At 39.1% G+C, this 21,434-nt stretch overlaps 1 protein-coding gene across 1 annotated transcript; it reads left to right on the forward strand.

Annotated features, from left to right (window-relative positions):
- The first annotated feature begins 109 nt into the window (after positions 1 to 109).
- On the forward strand, positions 110 to 18,112 carry LOC116888168 (X-linked lymphocyte-regulated protein PM1-like). The gene is made up of 8 exons (XM_032889490.1): positions 110 to 180; positions 6,837 to 6,948; positions 7,388 to 7,449; positions 7,990 to 8,024; positions 13,926 to 14,043; positions 14,718 to 14,817; positions 17,250 to 17,348; positions 17,664 to 18,112. The coding sequence occupies exons 1-8, from the start codon at positions 110 to 112 to the stop codon at positions 17,802 to 17,804; spliced, it is 738 nt and encodes a 245-aa protein (XP_032745381.1). The 3' UTR covers positions 17,805 to 18,112.
- The last annotated feature ends 3,322 nt before the right edge of the window (positions 18,113 to 21,434 follow it).

Raw genomic sequence — 21,434 nt, forward strand, 5'->3', positions numbered from 1 at the left:
TTGTCCATTCGAAAACATACTGTGTTGAATCATGCTTTAGGAAAGAAACAGCCCTGTCCTCAGGTACATGCATCATTCTCCATAAAGTGAAGGAGATTTTCTGCTGCCCATGGCCTTGTGGGCCTCTAAGCCTCATGAAGAGGCAAAGCATGGTGCTCAAGATCCCAAGAGTGTGGCCAGGTAGGATTTAACATTGTACCTTGCCTTCCATTTGAATGTCTTTGATCCTTTCCAAAGCTAATTTGTCTATAAAAATTTTCATTTCTGATCAGAACTCCATTTGGTAAATATAGTGCTTATTTATAGATCTCTGTCCTATGATAGTCTTCAATGCAGTCAGTTCAGAGAAATGAAAGATCATACTACAGTCCAGTTCAAACAGAAAGATAGAGCAGACTTTCATTAGACACTGAGGTGGTGGTCCAAAAATTGCTTTCAGATTGTTGTACTTCCTGAAGTTGGTTGTGTCTCCAACATTTTCTGGCCTTCAGAAGGAATCCTGGTCCTGGCCACCATCCAAAGAGTTATGGATTCCTGCACTGGAGACCGAGGCCTCATGACCAGTTGTTTATGTCAGTTCCTTTTATGGTGTGGTCCTTCAACCCCAATGACAGGGTTCAATTCCAAACGCTTTAGGAATACATGGTTATCCTAAACTTTCATCATTTTAACCATGTGAAAGCCACCTATCTTGCAGGCAGACGATGAAGATTAGGAACGTCCACCATATATACCCTTTCTCCTGAGTGTGACCATCCCCCACCCCAACCGAACACAGAGCCCCAAGCCCCAATGTTTGTTTTATGTTCTGCCCTGTCACACAAGAGTTTGCTCGTGTCAAAGATGCTATTGCCTCTTTTGTCCACCGTAAGTTGATGCCATTATTCAGGTGAAGGCAGGTACAGGATAGAACTAGGCCTGTCATTGGACAAGAAGGAAGGATGGGCAGGAGAAAAGCTTTAGAGGAGGAGGAGACTGGAGGAGAGAGTAGCCGAGAGAACATGGAGGCAGAGGTTAAGATTCTTCTCTGCATATAATACAGGTTGCTATGACTAATTTTACAGGATGGGTGTGTAAATGATTTGAGTAACTAGATGAGCAAACTATGTCTTATCTAGGTGGGCAATTATGTCTTATCAATTGGATCAGAGGTTATGGTGTTGTACGTTCTTACATGTGGTGATTTAATTGAGTTCAAGAGAATGTGTGGTAGTTGGACACACTGGGCCTCCACGGAATTAGGTATGGATGTCTGGTATGGTGGCAACCTGTCTTGGGATGTAGATGGTGGGTACAGAGATTGTTGCCAGGTTCAGAGAGTAGCCTTTGGCAGTGTGAAATTGGATAGAGCTTAGCAATTGAGACGCTCTTTATCTGAGATGAAATTATCCCACACACGCCCTGTGGCCCAATGGTTCTGGCACTGGTGTGGGGTATAAGAAACCACAATTTTCATTTTACCACAACAGCCCACATACCATTGGAGGAGATCTGTCACCCCAAGTGACTTAAGGTCCAGGTACCTTGATTGGTTCCAGTACCTACCAATCCAGTGCTCTTGTGTCCTTTGTGTCAAACTTCAAGGCCAGGCAGTCTCCAGAAGGATGAGATTCTCAGTCATTCACCACTACTGATAACCCTCACTAGTGAGATCATACGCCACCATACTCAGAGCAGCCAAAAGTTCTGATCAACCTTCTGATCAACATGATGCATAGACTCCAGCCTACTTGGGAGAACTGTCAACAACTCCTGGCTGCCCCCAAGCCCCCTCATTTTTAAGGCCCATAAAGAGGGTATGATCTTCCAGGCAGCAACTCCTTGGTTGGTCTTTAAAGTCACACACACACACACACACACACACACACACACACACACACACTAATGATCTGGAGTGATTTGCTGATACCTTCAAATGTAGCCGCAACACACCAGAGGGTCTCCAGGCCTTTATAAGAATAAGAAAAGTCATCCTGGCGGAGTTCAGGATATGAGGATTGTAGAGTCACAAATCTGGTAAAAAATCAAAAGTCACCCATGAATCCCTGAACCAACTCCATGGTCAGCTTGGTGACAGTTAAAGACAGGACACCCCTTTTTGTTGGGGTTCAGCCTCAACACAGGATTAGAGTTCTCAACTGGAAGCAGGGATATCTGGAAGGCATATAGTCAGCACGTACAGACAACCTTTCTTGTTCAAAAGTGACAGACAATCTTTTAAGGTTTAAAGCCTCTCTGTCTCTCTGTCTCTCTGTCTCTCTGTCTGTCTGTCTCTCTCTCTCTGCTCAAACCTGCATGTACTTTTGCTCCCACATAGGGCTAAAGGATGTACTCTCTCATTCGTTCACTTTCTCACACTCAGACACTCATTGTTTGGGTACTTCTTCTCACACACATCCCCCTTACATACTCTCCTCACATTCTCTCCACAGCACACACCTCATCATTACATCAAGGAACATCTTTTTTCACACAATTCACCAGAGCAGAAGGAATAGAAGTAGGAAAATCAGATAGAGTAGAATAATTATATACACCAAGGAAAACCGAAAAGCAGACACACTCAAATGAAATCTATACAGCCAATGACTAGGGCTAAGATTAGGAGAAACTGGAATAATTGTTTTTTTTACAAAGAGCTGCCATGGGTTACTGAGATGTCTCCATCTTGGCTTCCAAAGGTCCCAGAAGACATGCTTCTAAAAACTTTTTCAAAACCATACATCCTTCTCTCTCTCTCTCTCTCTTCTTTCTCTCTTTCTCTCTTTTTTTTTTCAAAGAATGGCCACTGGCTCTGAGAGGTCTCTGTCTTGGCCTATGGCAGGCATTCCCTTAGTTCTAATGGCTGGTCTACTGGAGGGATGTGTCTCCTGCTTTTAAAGCTCCCAGATGCAATCCTTTTTTTTCCTCTTTTTTGCCACTGGCTACTAGATGTCTCCATTCCGGCCTGCTGTGTGCAGTCCCATTCATGGTGTGCTGTCCCCACCACCTAATGACCCAGAGACCCATATGCATTAGTCAATAGTCAACACGGATTTTGCCCCACAATTGATAACAGATGTTTAACGAAAGCTCCAAAGGCTAAAGGGGTTCACAGAAGTGACTACTGAACAGCTCAGCAACATCAGCATCAAAGTCATTGCTCACTGGGAAGGGGCTGTAAATGAAGAAAAGGAAAATTACTTAGAGAAGAAAGCAAACAATGAGGATGGTCACACTGAGGACTGCAGAAAATTCAGACACCCTGCAACCCAAAAGAAAGGAAGATCACCAGAAGCTTTAACAGAGGTACCAATATTCTTACTACACAGAAGAAGGACACTAGTAGAATGAATAGGTCAGGAAGAGGGTACCAGGGGCCAAAGATAAACACGCAAAGGAAAAACGGTCCCTGCAGTAGTAGCCACAATGAAACAAAAGATCCAACAGGTTTCTGAGACAAACACGTGAGGGATAGACTCAGACTGAACGGTAAGAGGCTCAATTCACATCAGCCCTCAGGAACCTGTGGTCAAAACAGATGTTAAAGCCCACAGAGTGGACCTTATCTTGGACACAGCAGCCGTCATATCCATGGTAACTTATCCCACAGGGAAGTTCATTAAAGACACTATGACCTTTGTTGGATCCATCAATACCATTTAGAAATATTGATTTTGCAAGCCCTGTACCTGCTTTACAGATGGTCACTGAGTTAGGCACCAAATTTTATATGTGTCAGTAGTCCCTGCCCCCTACTGGGAAGACACTTATTGTGAAATCTGGGAAAACCTGTGATCATCCCAATGGCACCTGTGGATCTGTCTGGTGGACGAGTGGTGTGTTCACTTTGAAGTCATGGTTTGAAGTACCAATATACTTGCTCCCTCTTTAATAGATCATAGAGCAGTTTCCTTGTGTATGGAAACCTGAGGAGAAACCAGAATAACAAGGAACCACACAGCCCAAGGACTGGACCATACTGCAATATATAGATCTTCTACTGTCTGCTCCTATCATAGGGAAATAGAGGTAACTGCAGATTTAAAAGTGTCTTCTTCAGAGAAGAATATAGTTTCTATGAAAATCAAATCAGGGGAAAAAAAGGAAATGATTATATAACTGTTAGACAATGTAGATTGCTAATTAATTTTTAGAATAAATGAGGGCCAAAAAGAAAACCGAAAGACTTGCCTGGGTGAGACCTGAACCTCCTGAAGGCCTTGGTCTTCCTAGTGGGACCTGTATTATTCTCCTGACTTTACTCTTTGGTCCATGCCTTTTAAATCTTGCATCACTAGAAACAGTAAAGAAGCTGTTTGTTTTATATGTGTGTATTGGCCTGCACATGTATTTAGGCACAAAATATCTGTGTCTGGAGTCCTAAGAGGTCAGTAGGGTGCATTTAAGTACACACAAGGCTGATGGGGACAATGGCTGAGCAGTTAAAAGCACCTTTTGCTGTGGCAGAGGACCTGGCTCAAAGCACCCATATCATGGCTCACAATTTGTGCACCACTACAGTTTCAGACAATCAGTGCTCTCTTCCAGGCTCTGTAGACCACAGAGAGGCAAAAATGAGACAGGAGGGGTGCGGGATCTAGCATACTCTTGTCATCAATCTCAGTACTAGGAAGGTGTAGACAGGACAGTACCATAGGTTGTAGGGGGTCTGGATGCTCACTTCTGATCGCAGAGGGCAGCACGGACTCCTGTGCTGTGTACATGTACATGAAGAAGATGTCCATCCCTTTCAATTTATACATAAATAAAAGCGAAAATGTATTCAAGAGTCTCTTCAGTTGAAATAAAGTAGTGGTGTTCGTAGTGTTTCAATGTTACAGATTTGATTTAAGTTTTCCAAGTCTGTAAGGGATCATAAACCGAGAAAATAGAAAACATTAGTCCTAAAGTCGGTAGCTCACTCCCACTGCCTGAAAATCCCCTCAAGACTCTTAACAGGTTTTCCCTTCAAAGAGCCGGTGCCAGGTATTCCATGTACGCCCTTCAGAGAGCCGGTGCCTGGTGCTTCATGTACGCATGCGCAGGATATATTCAGCCAATCAGCACGGTCGCTGTGTGAGACCAGCTTTTCTCCTACTCCAATCACAAGTGATCCTCAGAGACTTCAGGCCTGTGCTTCCTGGGAGTGTTTTGCTTTTTTTTTTTTTTTCAGTTGCGGAGCTGTGTGCGGGAGGGTGCAGCTGTGACGGTGTTCACCCCTCAGTTGTCCGGTAAGTGAGGACCAGCTCTGTTCAGGGGGGTTCGACAGTTGATCTAGGCGTGATGGGGTGGGGCATCTCAAGGGCAGACGGCCACTATGTGAGGAAAATCCTCCCGATTGGTGGTTCCTATGGCGGCTGAGGGTAAAATGGAGGCGGAAGACCATACAGTGGCAGAGGATTGAACAGGCCAGGGCCTTAGAGGATTGGGAACCTTGGAGAACACAATCTTGGGTCTGGGGAGGGAATCAGAGAGCCGGTGGCTGGACTTGGAATGGGGGATCAGGGAGCCCTGGTGAGGAGCCATTGTGTCCTTAGTGCTTGTCCTGTGTGGTGTCTGTTAAAATCCGTTAGAAACAACCTGGGGATTCGTTGCTACTCTTTATCTTCTCTGGTGCATTCCTTTGGTATGGACTGTATGGACATTGGAGACAGGGGAGTGGCAAAGCAAGAGTGAATAAAAAATAAAGAGGAGACATTGCAGGAGATTAAAAACTAATCTGGGATGGATTCTGAACACCGATCCTCCTTTCTTAGTCGCCCACATATTAATATCAAGATTTTCAGGACGACGTACTGCTTCCTCTGTCACTTTTAGTTTTGTAGGATGGGTTCTTCCTTTGTAGCTCAGACTGGCCTGGATTGGGCTGACCTCAAACTTACGATCTTCAAATGTTTGAAATTTTCAGTTTTCCCAAATCCCAAGTTTCTGAAATATGAGGCCGTTCAGTGTGGGTGGTGGTGGGTGTTTGTTGTAGACAGAGCATTGGGTCTTTTTGACATGAATGTTCAATTACAGTTTCTTTTTTTTTTTTTTTTTTTTTTGATATCTTTCTGGATAGCACTGTAATTTTTAGTTTTTTCAGTTAATTGAGACATTTACATACAGAATTGCTGAATTTTTTTTTGTGGGACATTTCAGATGTAGTTTAGTGCAAACTCATTTTGCTCATCTTTTTGGGTGGGTTGAGGTTGGTGCGGGGTGGGAGGACTCACATAGTATAGGCTACCCTGATTTTGCATGTTTTAAATTGAGAAATGACAGATTATTAACTTTGGTTCAAAAGAAGGTTTTTCTTTAAGATGAAATTTAAAGAAGTTTAAAATCAATGTTGGGAGGGAGAGGGACATGTTAAGTGGGATACATGGAGAAGATGGTAAGGGGAATTGCATATGTACGTCACCATCTTTGAATGTGTGTAAAACTTCTGTGGTAAAGAGAAATTCTTAAAAAAATAAATCTTAAGGGGCTGGAGAGATGGTTCAGTGGTTAAGAGCACTAACTGCTCTTCCAGAGGTCCTGAGTTCAATTTCCAGCAGCCATATCTATTTCTACTGTGATCCGATGCCCTCTTGTGGTAGGTCTCAAGACAGCTACAGTGTACGTATATATAATAAGTAAATCTATTTTTAAAATAAGAACAGAAGAGGGAGAGAAGGGGGCAAGTAACCCCTTTAAAAATAAATAAATCTTAAAAAAGAGAAGACATGAACTTTCATGGAACTAAGATAAGTATTTGATTTTTGACAATTTAAATTTATCTATTTAAGTGATTCCTTTGGATTCAGATAATTTGAATATTTTCTCCCCCCCCCTTTTTTTAACTAAGAAAACCTCTGAGTGCTTACCAATAGAAGAAGGAATCTTAGGGAAGTCGTGACAGTACCAATGGAGGAGTGCTTAACACTTTTTGACTTTGATGATGAAGAAGATGATACAAATGTTTTGGAGGAGGCTCTTCTGAAGGTACATCATATGCAATGTTGGGCATTGATTGGGTCCTGTAGTTCCTTAGATTTTTACCTAGTCACTTGAAGTGGAATAAACTTTCCTAAGGGTTTTCAAATACTTCATTTCTAATTTTATCTACATCTATATGTTCCTACCCTAGAGTTTAGCAATGCCTACAACTTCTCTTGGCACTGCAGTCACAGTATGTTGTGAAATAATAACTTGCTATGATTTTACCCCAGGAACAGTTAAACGTTGTTGGTATAAAATATTGGCGAATCGTGAATTTATTTTATAAAACCCGTAAAGGAATTATTTCACTTCTGAGGCTGCTCTAGAAACTGACCTGGGCTATTCTTCCAGGGAAATGCAAATCTATAGGAATTTTATTAACTATTACTAATATAACCTAATTTCAATTATGTTTCCATTTCTCCTTGTCAATACAGAAAAGAATCCAGCATGTGACAAGGATGAGAATACGTCACCTCCTATAGAATCAGACGAAGATATGGGGTAATATTTTCCAATATTTTTTGCCAGTTCAATAGAGTACATCAAAAGTAGTGTCTGATCCTTGCACTAGAGAGGTAGATGCAGGAAGATCAGGAATTCAAGGTCATCCTCAGCTATGTATCCAGTTCAAGCCCAGCATGTTTTCCTTGAGACCTTGGGATCACAGACACAACGAGACTGGGACAATATGATCACCAGCATGACATCTTCACATGTACACACACAAAGGACAGGGGAGAACTACAAAAATGAGAGGGGGACCAGCTGGGCAGAAGAAGGGTCTCAGTGAGATTTGAGGTTATGTAGAAAGCAGTACATGGGGTATACATGTGTGAATTGTTAAATGTAAATAATACAAGTTCACGTTGTTTGTCCAACATGTGTTTTATATGACTATGACCTTTATTGCAAACCAAACATTATATATTTATTATAAACAATTACAAGGACTTTCTTTGTAAAGTTCTGTGTGTGCTGGTCAAATGCACTACCGGTTATCTGTATTTCCAGCTTTAATTTTTTGTTGTCCTTTCTTCACAGGGATGAAATACACAGTATGTTGCATAAATTTGGAGGTATGATTTTGGAGATATGTACCTGGTGTCCAAAGAAGGTAGAAGAGGGCATCAGATCGCTATAGGCCCTATAGCATAGGGGGATAAGTTTATATTTCACAGTAATTGTAGCTTTCTTTAAAAAACATGCAGATTAATTCTCACCCAACATTCAGAACTAAAGGTTGACTGAAGATGTAGCTCAGTAGTAGAGCAACATGTGAAAGTTAAGAGTTTCATCTTCGGTGGTGCACACAAAACAAATAAACAGAAAACCTACAAAACAAACAAGCAAAAAACAACATTGTGCCTCACATATGAAATGTTGTTTTGTCCAGTTTGTCCAATTAATCCAAATTGTAAAGTGAGCAAGAAAGACAATTTGCAGTTGTGAGGAAATAAAACCAGCATTAAGCATTTTATAAGCCTAATCTTAGGCATGATTAGAGAAATACAAACACACAGTGCCTACAGCAACAGAACAGACCTTGCACAGGAGTTAGAGAGATGGTTCCTTTGGTATATACTTAAGGTGGGGGCCCAGAATCCACTTTATAAATGCAGGGTGCAGCCCCTTGCAGGGTAGGTGGGTACAACTTGTTGGCTAGCTAGGTTAGTGGAGTTAGTGAGCTGCAGGTTCACAGAAGCCCTATGTCAAGATTTGAGACATGAATGAGAAGACAGCAGATGTCTACTTCTTGCCTCTATATGCACACATATACTAGAATATACAAACATGAATATGTTTGAATACACACAATTAAAATTTATTTTCCACTTAATAAGTAAACATTCCCTACTCCATCATAGGCTATTTAAGCTTCTCAGCATGTCGTTTTTGTTGAGTCAATTTTTAAGATTAAGACCATCCATTAAATATTTGGTGTTTTTTTTTCTTAAAAGAGACAGTATTATGAAAGTGTCATATTTTCATGATGTATACTGTATAGTGAAAATAAGCGTCTATTGAAAGAAGTGATCAAGCGTATATTAAAACACACACAGGACAGGACTGGAAAGATTACTTAGAAATAGATAGCACTTGTTACTCTTGGAGAGGACCAAAGTTCAGTTCCTAGAACCCACATGGTGGCTCACAATCATTTTTAATTTCAGATCCAAGGGATTTGGCATCCTGTTCTCGTTTCTAATAGCATTAGACATGCATATTATGTAAAAACAAAGATGCAGAAAATACTTATATTTATTAAATGAATAAATCCAAACAATTTAGAAATACATGCAACATCCCCTTCAACTGAAACAAAGTAAGAGTCTTCATCAGGGTTCATATTTTACACATTTTATTTTAACTTTCAACTTAGTATTGCAAGGTGTTCTATTCGTAGTAGCAGCTAAAATACTACCTCCTTTTGCTGCTTCGACAACAGAGGAAGCCTCTCTCTTACCCTTAGTACGCATGTACAAACACAGCCAATCAGCAAGGGGCTTGCTTGATGATGTTTTTCTCCTGTCCAATTCCTATTACCCAATATGCTTTGTGGTGGCCACGAAGTCAAGTTCTTAAAGAAGCCAAGTTCTTGAGGAAGCCTGATCGAGAGTGCTCTCCGTGGAGGTAGTCAGTGACCTCTTGAGAGACCTGTTAATCAAGGTTCCGCAGAGGGTCCTGGGCATGGCGGGGGAGGGCAAGGGAAGGATGGGGGCAGGGACTGTGTGAGGTGGGTGAGGGCGGCAGGGTGGGTATGTTACTTAAGGTGTGCAGAGGTGAGGTGACCCTCACTGGACTTGACAATACTGCTTCTCAGTTCGCAGTTGACTTTACCCTCTTAGGCATCTGAGGATGAAAATGGAGAACTTTGCTAAGGGCAAGAGTTAGAAAAGACTAGAACCTAGCAGAAAGCAGGAAGGCCTGAGGGATTGGAGACCTTGAAAGTCTTTGTTCTCAGAGCCTAGGAATGTGAGGTGCGAGTGGAGTGGAGGTCAGTTAGGAGCAAGAAAAAAAAAAACTAGAACGTTTTTTCTGTGCTGCTGTTGCACATCAGGAAATACTTAGAAATAAACTGAACACCAGTTTTCATTTTCCTCTACCTGATGTTGTAAGGCCAGATTGCTGAAATTTGCGTAGCTCCCATATTGCCTCAAAATCCTGAGACCCCTCTCAGCCTCAGAAGTGCTAGGATTGCAGACATAATTCAGTACAAGTTGTTTTTATTTTTGTGTTGTTTTGGTTTATGAAAGTAAGCTCTAACTGTGTACCTCCCGTTTGTCTGAAAGTTCATGTGCAGTTTGGAATGGTCTTGAAACTGAAGTCCTCAGCCTTATAAATGGACTGGGGCCTGAGGAAACATGCCTGTTTTATTCCTTATTTTTAATTTTTGTTTTTATTCATTGTTGAAGGTTGAACCCAGAGCCTCTTGCTGTAGCAGTAAGATATATGTCCAGCCAGGCAAAACTTTATATTTTAGATTTGCTTTAAATTTGTGTTACTATGGAAAAATTGGGGAGCTCGTTTGTGATAGTAGCAACTATGATTTTATTTGGAGATTGAGATGCAGACTCATTTTCTAAAATTTATTAAAAACCTAGCAGAAACCCACTTAGAGTCACAGTTGAACCCATCATATTGTGTGTGTGTGTGTGTGTGTGTGTGGTGTGTGTGTGTGTGTGTGTTTTAAACTGAAAAACAACAAACTCCTAGTCATATAAACCAAGGAAACCCAAAATAATATTTTATTCAACTAAAATCATTCTTTTTTTTAAAAAAGCACATATTAAACTTAAGATTATTAATGGCTATTCTTGAAGCCAACTATTCTGTTAAATATTTAAATACTAAGCTGTTTAGTGTTAAAGCAGAAGGTAGTAAAACATGGTTTTATGTTTAAACCTTTCATGCAGTTATTAAGTGCTGTCTTATAAAATCATTCCTTAATGTTATTTTGTATTTCAACTTTATTAGTTTAAATGATTTTTTTATTCAGATGGCTTGAGAAACTTTCTTTTTATTTTAAATCAGAAAACGTAAGTTTCTCAGTGAAAAGGCAGAATTTTCAAGGTTCTCTGGAGACACCAGTGGAGATCTGTTACCTATCAAGTGATGAAGAGAAAGACGGGAGTACTTCAGAAAAGGAGGTTTTTGAAGGTACCAGATATCTAATGTTGGGCATTGATGCTACATTTCATTTTTTTTCTCAGTTGTTCTTTTTAGGCTTGTATTGGAGACTGGAAATCTCATATTGTATCTCTTGTCTTTAACCACAGCATGTAGATATATAACACATAACTTAGTCTGATATTGTCCAGAAAGGCTTAAAAATCTGTTTCTAGAAGATAATTATAAATTACTTGATTTTTTTTTAACTTTCAGACAAATATGGCCTTGTCTGGCATCAATGGGAGGAAAGGCCCTTGGTTCCGTGAGGGCTTGATGCCCCAGTGTAGCAGAATGCCAGGGCGGGGAGGTGGGGAGTGGGTGGGTGAGTGGGGCAAAACCCTCATAGAAGCAAGGGGAGAGGGGATGAGATAAGGGGTTTCCAGAGAGGAAACTGGGAAAGGGGATAACATTTGAAATGTAAATAAATAAAATACCAATAAAAACAAAATTAAATTAAAAAAAAACTAATGATGGCACTATGCCTGAAAGATCATAAAGTATTTCATTAAAATTTACAAAATAACATATTTTTAATATCTTGTTTTATTACCAACACAGAAAGGAATCCATTTACTCAAGATGATGGGAATGCAAATCCTGAAGAAATAGTTGGAGATACACAGTAATATGTTCAAACTTATTAGTTCCTGCTTAGTTTAAGTACTTCCAGAAAAGTTTAATTGATTGTGTGACAAGTAATCTATATTAATACTTGGCATATGATGTATTTTCCAAAACAAGAATTATATAAGATGAATCCTTAATTTGAATGGTTTTCTTTGAGGGGGTAGTGCTGTGGATCAAACACTCATCTTCATGCATGTAGGGCAAAAACTGTACCACCAAACTATATCTTCAACATCCTTAAGTTTAAAACTTTAATTTCTTCACAGATCTCAAATACAAAATATTCTTGGAAAAATTGAAGGTACATTTTTGGATGTATAATTTATTTAAAACTATATAATATTAACAATTTTTATAATAGGAAATATTAATTAATATACTATATGACTTCTTACTGCCTTACTCCTATTTATAGAATTTTGTAAATATTTTTGATTTAGCATCGTGGAGTTTTCCCCCCATGGTACAGATAGTAAAAATAGTGCTTTTTGAATAGGTGTGATGTTAATGAAACTTTATTTTTATTTTTTGTATGTTTATGTCTATGATGCATGTATGTAGACATCTACACATGTGGAGGCCAGGGGAGGATGCTGGATGTTGTTGCTCTATTACTTTCCACCTTATTCCCTTGAGATAGGCTCTCTCACTAAACATGCAGCTAGACAGGCAGCCAGCAAGTCTTAGCAAGTCTTACTCTGCCTCCAGTGCTGCCAATACAGGAGCAAGCATCCATGGTTAGCTTGGTATATGGCTGCTAAATTCAAACTCAAACCTCCTCCTTTCAAAGCAAACCCTCTTACCTACTGAGGCATCTTCCTAGCTGCTGAGCCATCTTCTTAGCCCCTGAAACAATGTTTTACTTTAAAAATTATTATTTGGCTTTTTTATGGTTGCCCATTTATCAAATCTTTTGATACTTTTGATTATCAAATTTTATCAAAAATTGATAAAAAGAATTTGCTTTATTTGGAGGAGGCAGAGTAATCATTTTATAACCTATTTTATATGGTACTATATATGTTGAAATTATTAAATATGTACATCATAATATAGCTTCATCCTAATTCCTGAAAGCTAACTATGTATGCTAGACAGGTATAGCATTGATATTTATGTAAACTAATTTTTTATTTTTGTTTTTGTAAAAGATATGTTCTGAAGTATAATGGACTATACTCTTCAGAAATAATTTTATTAGGCTTAAGCAAACTTTGAGGACCTTTGTTTTAAATACAGGATTTTATCATTTTTATCTGTTTCTATGTATATAGGTATTTGGCCTGAATGTATGTCTGGGGGCCATGTGTGAGTGTGTGTGTGTGTGTGTGGGGTGTGTGTGTGTGTGTGTGTGTGTACCCGGTGCCTGCAGAATTTAGAATGGGGCATTAAGCCCTCTAACTGGAGTTGGAGATGGTTCTGAAAATCATGCAGGTGCTGGGAATCAAACCCAGATCTTAACTACTGATCCTTCTTTCCAGCTTCCCTCTTGGATTTTTTTTGGGGGGGTTGAACTTTTTTGTGACAGGGTCTCATTATGTAGGTCTGGCTGTCCTGGAATTCACTCTGTAGACCAGGCTAACCTGGAACTCACAGATATCTGTCTGCCTTTGCCTCCAGAGTACTGGGATTAAAAGTATGAGCCAGCATGCCTGGCTGCCTTCTTATCTTGAATAGAATATTTTAAATAATGAGTTCTAACAATTCCACAGCCAAGTGTGTCTTATCAGTTGCATCATCATCTATAGATTTAGGAAAAAATTTAGTCTTTATTAAAGTGTTTCCCCATGAAGAAATTAAAGCCCATCCTTGATCCTTTGTTTTGTGTATTTGTTCTTTTGAAAACTGTTCTTGAAGTTTAAGATTATTTTCCTGTTCTTGAAATTTAAAATCAAAATTGGGACAAGATTACATATTTCTTATCCAAAATGCATGGGAGTGGAATTTTCTGTAGTTTGGATCATTTCTGTAGACTTTACTGGGTGAATATCTTTCATCTGAAAATATGAAACCCTGAGTATTCTGAAGTATGAAGTATTTGGTATACCTTGTTAGTGATATCTTTCAATTTAATTTTGTTTCCTTGGCATTATTGAATGAATTTTATCTATATTTATATCTATTTGAATACACAGATCCAACTAAAGTTGCTTCAACATGACACTTTATTTTTAATATAGGTGACATTAACAAGATTCTTCATGTAAAGAGAAAACACATGGAAACTTATATCAAAGATTCTTTCAAAAGCAGTAACCAAAAATTAGAACAAGTTTGGAAAATGAACAAACGGGAAAGGTAGAGTTGTTAGCTTTATAGAGTCACATTTGTATCATTCAAAAACTTCCATGTAGCTCATCTTTAAAAATACAGTCATGTCTGAGCCTTTAGTAAAAATGTGTGGCTTTAATTTTGTCTAAGCACATAACCCTATAACTTCATGCCTTCACGGAAACTAGATATAATTCTTGGAAATGTGTGGAAATTTCTTTCTCCTTTTAAATAACTGTTAATTGAGATTTTAAAAATTGATTTACATTCATTCTGGAAATACTGGAAGTCTTGTAAAAGGTCTTAGAAGCATAATTTATGGTTTATTATTTTTAACAATATAAAAAAGAATCAATTGATATGCAAACAATTTGTATATTTTAACTGACTTAAGTTTTGTACTGTCTTAACTAAACCAATATAGGAAAAATAAATTAGACCCTATACTTGATAGAAAATAACAAAAAAAACTATTTGGAAATACAATTAATTTTCTGAAAATTAATATATACGTTAAAACTTCTTTAATTTTGAAAAGATAAAACATAAAAGAACACTTCTCTGATATTCTATTAGGGAAAAAATCGATAATGATTTCCCATTAGATAATTTTGTACTACTATTTGTATTTTTATAGTATGTAATTGTCGATTTTTCGTATTGGTATAAAGTGTGACTGCTTTCATTCTTTTACTTTACAGGAAGAAGATCAACAGCAAATTTTGTGAGCAGTATATAACTACATTTCAGAAGTTCGATATGGATGTACAGAAATTCAATGAAGAACAAGAAAAATCAGCTGTTGGTATCATAACTAACTTTATAATTAATCTAGTATAACTAAGTGTCAAGTAGGAATAGAGGAACTAACCTTGTGTTGGGCGCACGAAACTAAACCATTTCATTATCCATCCATGGCTCTATTCTCATCCTACTGAGTTGTGAACCAGAGATATGTGATCATATACTCTATCAATGAAAACCACTGGGCTTTTAATATTAGATGGGATCGTAAATTTTCAAAATACAGATATTTGCTGAAAGATGAAGAGAGGATTACCATTTTCTATAAAAAGGAATCACAATAGGCCAGCCTCAGGAGAGAGAAAGGTTACTTACTAGTGTCATCTGGACTCTGTCACTAATATTTGAAAACTCACTCAAACTGGTAAATCAGTTCTTACAATCCTAAACTTAGTACAAATTTAATAACGACAGTGGATGGAAAACAACCTTTCTCAGCAACCACGGCTGAATATTCCTGTGGAGGAATATCACCAAACTATGTTAGATCATTTCTCCATTACTGTGTCAGTCACTGTAGTCAGCCCGTGCTTTCCCAGTAAGATCTAAGATGATGACCATATTAACTAATTTTTTATTTAATTGCTCAGTAGTTTTCAAAGTATATTCAATTTGAGATGAACAGGAGATCCATTCCTGTCTAAAAGGCATTGAGGAAGCCACCATTATATGAGTCAGTTCAGGAGAAAGATAGGGGCTAAAAATACCACCTAAATAAATACTCCAATTGAAACTAAATAAATACTGGATGACATTGCAAGGGGGAGTGTTCATCCCTGTAAGTGAGGAATCTAAGGATAGACACCTGGAGTACTTCAGTATTTGCAATCCTGCATTGGGTGGGCTGAGAGGGAACCAGTAAAGTAAGAGAACTCTTGGTATAAAGTAAATTGCCTTGAGTGAAGGAAACCTTTAAAGGAAGAAAAGACCACTAATTGTGTTATTTGCTGCTAATGGGCCAAATAAAATAGATTTGCAGGCCTGGGAGATGGTTTAGTTGGAATCTTTCTCCTGTGCAGGCATGACGACCTGAGTTTATATTCTTTGCACACACACACACACACACACACACACACACACACACACACACACACACACACACACACACACACACACGTATGCACACACCACCACCATCACCACCACCACCAACAACAAACCAGCAAAACAAAAAACAAACCACAACAACAAGAAAAGTTGTTGTGGTGGTAAACATTTTGGAACCACAAAACTCAGATTTGGGTCAAAGATCCTAGCCACCCAGTCCAGCCTAATGGATGAGCTCTAGGTTCAGTGAGATCCTGTCTCCCAAGCAGTGGAGTGCAACCAAGGAAGACACCAATATTAATCCTTGGTCTCCATATGTATGTACATGCACGTTTTTTAAAGTAGACTCGGCAATGTGGAGTTCATTGTACTTAATCAGGAGGATTTGAGTGAAAACATGGAGGACAAAACTGATCATAGTGAATACAAGACAAAATAGGAATGTAGTAGCCCAAGGAGAAAAGGTGTAGAAGACTTGTTTTATTTTTTTAAAAATTCAAATTACCATAGTTGTGTGCCAATATAAATAATACAGAGAGAAATGTATTTACAACTTCCCTGTGTTACTTGAAATTGGAACCTAGAGAAAACCAATCTACCACTAAACTTTGTCCCCATACATCTTTTTACACTTTATCTTGAGGCAGGGTATCTTTAACTGATCAAGGCTATTCATGAACTTGTGATCATTCTAACTCAAACTTTATAAAAGTTAGTTTCATAGACATTACAGATAGACCCAGCTGGAATCACAAATTTAAAATAACAGTTATACTTGCTGAAATTCTTGACAATAGTTTTGAAGTAAGTGAAGAAGTTGGACTTAGGAAAGAACGAGTATAAGGCATCCTTAAGAAAGGAAGAGAAAGTAGAGGACATGGCATATACCATCTGGGTGGTAGATCGAGAGATAAGGTAGTGGACCATCTCTTGGGATTGCTTCTGCTGTTTAGTAAAACAAGGTAGTCATATGGTAAAAGCATCAACACTAGCTAGAGTTAAGGTTTCCAGGCGTAGGATTTCACCAAGTACATGTTTGCCTATAAACATATGTACTTGGGAGGCTAAAGCCAGCCTGTGCAGTATGGCAAATACTTTCTCATAAAAAAATATTTTCCTACCCCACAATTGGTAAGATTGGTATTTCATGTTACTGTAAAAATATAAATTAAATATATTTAGTCATAATAATTTTTAAAGTATTAAATCAGTTGGAAACTATTCCTTTCAAGTTTCATATGGAATTATTTTTGCTCACTTAAAAATATTAGGATTGGAGATACATTAAGGGGTTGATGGTTAGCCTAGCACTCGTGCTGCACAACAATAAGAACAAAAATGGATAGAATTGTTATAGTAATACTTTCCTTTTATATTTGCAGAATGATTATCAAAAAGAACAAAAAGCATTTAAACTGTCAAAAAGTAGCCAGAACCAGTCCCTGCAAGCAGTTAGAGAAGTGCATGAGAAATTCATGAAGGTATGTTGCACATGGGGCATAAAATGTCCTTAGAAAATGAAATATGTTTTAGGAATCATAAAGTTTTAACTACATACTATTTTGAATTATTTCTGACTGAAGAGACTGATTTATCTCTAGAATCCTAATGGCTTTGTAGGAATTATTTGAGACATAAATGATAAATCGGGAATCTGACCTCAGACGTACATCCTAGTTTATTAACACTACAGTGATTCTGCTTAACTAAACATAGCATGTCTACACATCATTTCCACAGAATCTTTCATCTTTGTATCCTTGGAGATTTCAGTAAGATGTGCTTTTCTGTTTTAGGGTTTGATGGACTTGGAGACCAAGAACCATGATATGCTTCTTGGTATAGACGGCGAACTGAGAAAAGAAATGTCTATGTTTAAAAGAAACCTCATGAAGCAGACTCTGAAGTTCTCTTCTGCTTTTGAAACTTCTGACTAATGAAAGCTTGTATATTTTCACTCACTGCTTCATTTGTTAACTAAAATTTTTGTTAACTTTGTCTCCTTCCCTGGAACATCAGCAGGGAGTGATTGCAAATGTTTGAAAGACTCTTTAATCCTTGTTACTCTGATGATTCTGAAAAGGAAGCTGAACCGGAGTGATGGGATGTAATTACAGGGGTTAGCTGGGAGGTAAACCTTTAGAATCAAAATAGAAAGGTCCTTTTGAACATCTTCAGTCATTTTCTTGTTTAAGTGTAAGAGCCTCTTTATATTAACTTCCAAATAAAGTCTAAATGACTACTACATAAGTAGCAAATACTCCTTTGTACTGAACTTCCACACAATATTATAGTGATTTTTTAAAATGTATTTATTGTTTAATTTTTTTATACTCCAGACTTTATCCCCCTCCAGTTCCACCCTCTAACTGTTCCATTTCCCATACCCCTACCCCCTACCCCACCTCCTGTCTCTATGAGGATGTCCCCACCAATCAGACCTCCCCTACTCCCTGGGGCTTCAACTTTTATTGAGGATTTGGGTGCATCTCCTCTGACTGAGTCCCCTGAACCCAGGGTCCCTCTGCTGTATAAAGTGTTGGGGGCCTCCTAGCAGCTGGTGTATGCTCGGTGGTTGTGATCCAGTATCTGAGAGATCCGGGGATCCAGGTTGAATTATGACTGCTGGTCTTCTTTTTATAGGGGTTGCCCCTCCCCTCAGCTTCTTCCAGCTTTCCCTAATTCAACCACAGGGTCCGCAGCTCTGTCCATTGTTTGGGTGTAAATATCTGCATCTGATTCTTTCAGCTGCTTGTTGGGTCTTTCAGATAGCAGTCATGATAGGGACCTTTTTGTGAGCACTCCATAGCCTCAGTAATAGTGTCAGGCCTTGGGGCCTCCCATTGAGCTGAACCCCACTTTGGGCTTGTTTCTGGATCTTCTTTCCCCTCAGGCTCTTTTTTCATTTCCATCCTGCAGTTCTTTTTAGACAGAACAATTATGAGTCAGAGTTTTTTGACTGTGGGATGGCAACCCCATCCCTCACTTTGACCTGCCTTTCTGCTGGAGGTGGGCTATACACGTTTCCTCTCCCCACTGTAGGGCATTTCATCTAAGGTCTCTCCCTTTGAGTCCTGAGAGTCTCTCACCTCCAAGGTCTCTGGTATGTTCTTGAGGGTCCCCCCCCATCTCCTACCTCCTGAGGTTGCCTGTTTCCATTCTTTTTGCTGTCCCTCAGGGCTTCAGTCCTGCTCCCCCCAATACCTGCTCCTCTTCCCCTCCCTGTCCCCTTGCCAGGCAGGTCCCTCACTCTCCTGTAGTAATTTTTTTTTACCTTCTTCACATTTCTAATTATTTTTATTCATAAAGATGATTGAAATTTATATTTTGGATTCATAATCTTATCAGTTCCCAAAGGTATGAGATACAAATATAGAAGGTACATTGGTTTGATTTGATTTCATTTGATTTTTTAGATAGGCACTTACGTTGTATGTTGTCCAGGAGGGTCTACAATGTCTAGGTTCGAGGTGATCTTAGCATTCCATGTAGGTGCTATTACAGGTATGTGCCAACATACCTGCCTTACATTTTTCTTAAGAAAACAACCCCCACAAAATCTCCTATAAACACTATATAATTAATACCGTCAGCTCTGAGAAATGAAAATATCTCCTGTTGACTCATAAAATTCATTAAAAGAAAGTGTATTTGTGTCTTGAAACAGACTAAACTGCTGTGAGCATACAGGTGATTGTGCTGGCCAGCACCCCCTAGCTATTGCTTAACCTCATGACCTGCTACCACTGACAGGTGTGACAGGTGTGTGAGGCAGGATAAGGGACTGCCCAGCCCTCCAGCCCCTCTGTTTCCATTGTTTTTGTTCTCTGTTTTCTCCCCACCTCTGTTGCAGCTTCTCCTCTATCTGTTCTCTGCCCCCCTTTCTTTTCTACCCTCAAGGCTCTGCTTCTGTCTGTCTGCCTCTACCCCTCCCCCAGTTCCTCAGTCCTCTCCCCTCCCCCAATAAATCCCTTTTACACCACGTTTGTTGCATGGTGTAGTTTCTCAGGGGAGCACCTTGGCATGGGCCCACCAAAGGTACCTTCACACGTGTCTTCAAACAAATGGTCAAGAATGCCTACTATTTTGATCTTCAGCAAATATATACAAGTTTGATTTTTAGATTCCTTCTTAAGCTGTTACTTTCTAGTCATTATTTAAAATATTCGTTCATACATAAAAAGAATTGAAATGTGTGTTTTACCAAATACTCAGTATTTAAACATTTCTTTTAAATCAATCATACTTACTGTTTTTCTAAAATTACTTAAATGAATTAATCATTCCGAATAAGCTGTCAGGTGTCTTCCTCTACTGCTATCTATATTATTTGAGAAAGTGTTTCTCATTGAACCTGGACCTACACTGGTACTTCAGCAAGTCCTGGCATCTGTCTCTCTCCACTCCTCCAGGGCAGGGTTACAGGCAAGTGCTAGCACACTTAGCATTTACTGTGAGCGCTGGGGATCTGAACTCAGATCCTCATGTTTGTGCAGCAAGCACTTTACCAGTTAACCAACTCCCTAGTCCCTATCCAACTATTTTTTGACTAACATTAGACATCTTATCACTTTTAAATAAAAATAATACCCTATTTTACGCCGTGAAGCAGCAACTTGTTTTTTTTCTTTGCAATGATGTATGTCTATCACTGCCCTTTAACACACATAAATCCAGGACCTTGCTTCAATGGTGATAGCATTGTTCATTTAATCCAACAATAACAAAAGAAGAAGCAGCAGGAGCAGCAGCTGCCACAGGTCCTCTAAGGGCCTCTCCCATTTATACCCTCTCAAGAGTTCCCAGATTTGCAAACATAAATTATCTGCAAGCTGGGGCAATGTGAGCAGCCCCATATCCCACAACTGGGATTAAAACAAAAACGTATAACATTACTGGGTTTTTTAAGAAACCAAAATTCTCGCACATTCCTTCCTAAGAGAGGATGGAGGATCCTACAACTCAGAGCGAAATAAAACTTTCAAGTTTTCAGGAGCTCAGAAAGCTGTAAGGTTTGCTGGGGCCCTCCAAAAGGTTGGAAAGGAGGCAAACAATTGCTGGGATGAATAGATTATCTCTTTGGTGGAGCTGCCTGCTGGTTGAGAAGGGAACTCCTGGGAACAAGGGTCTTGTGAATCAGCACTCCTGCTGCGATAGCTTCTCTGTGATGCAGCTGCATTGGAGTCAGCCATGTTCCTGCAAAGAACCCCACAAAACTCACTAGTTCACAAGGGAATACTTAGAACTATTTCTGTCAGTGGAGTAAATAGGCAGCTAACTGGACCTGTTGTGAAAGTTTCTACTAGCATTTCTTTACCTTCTATGGACAGGGTACATAGCGACTACTTGCTATGTACTGCTTTGTGAGCCCAGCCCCCTTATTCTGTTATCTACTGTATTTGTCTGACTCAGTTGTGCCAAGGAGTTACTTGGACCCTGCTTTATTTACCACATCCACTTTTCAAGTATAACAAAATCAACTATTCCATCTGCCAACATGGGAGACACTAGGTTTGATACACAGTGCTCCCCAACAGAGGAATGATTAGAAGTCCAGAGCTATCCCC

This window comes from Rattus rattus, chromosome X (assembly GCF_011064425.1).
Source record: "Rattus rattus isolate New Zealand chromosome X, Rrattus_CSIRO_v1, whole genome shotgun sequence".
Classification (NCBI taxonomy): domain Eukaryota; kingdom Metazoa; phylum Chordata; class Mammalia; order Rodentia; family Muridae; genus Rattus; species Rattus rattus.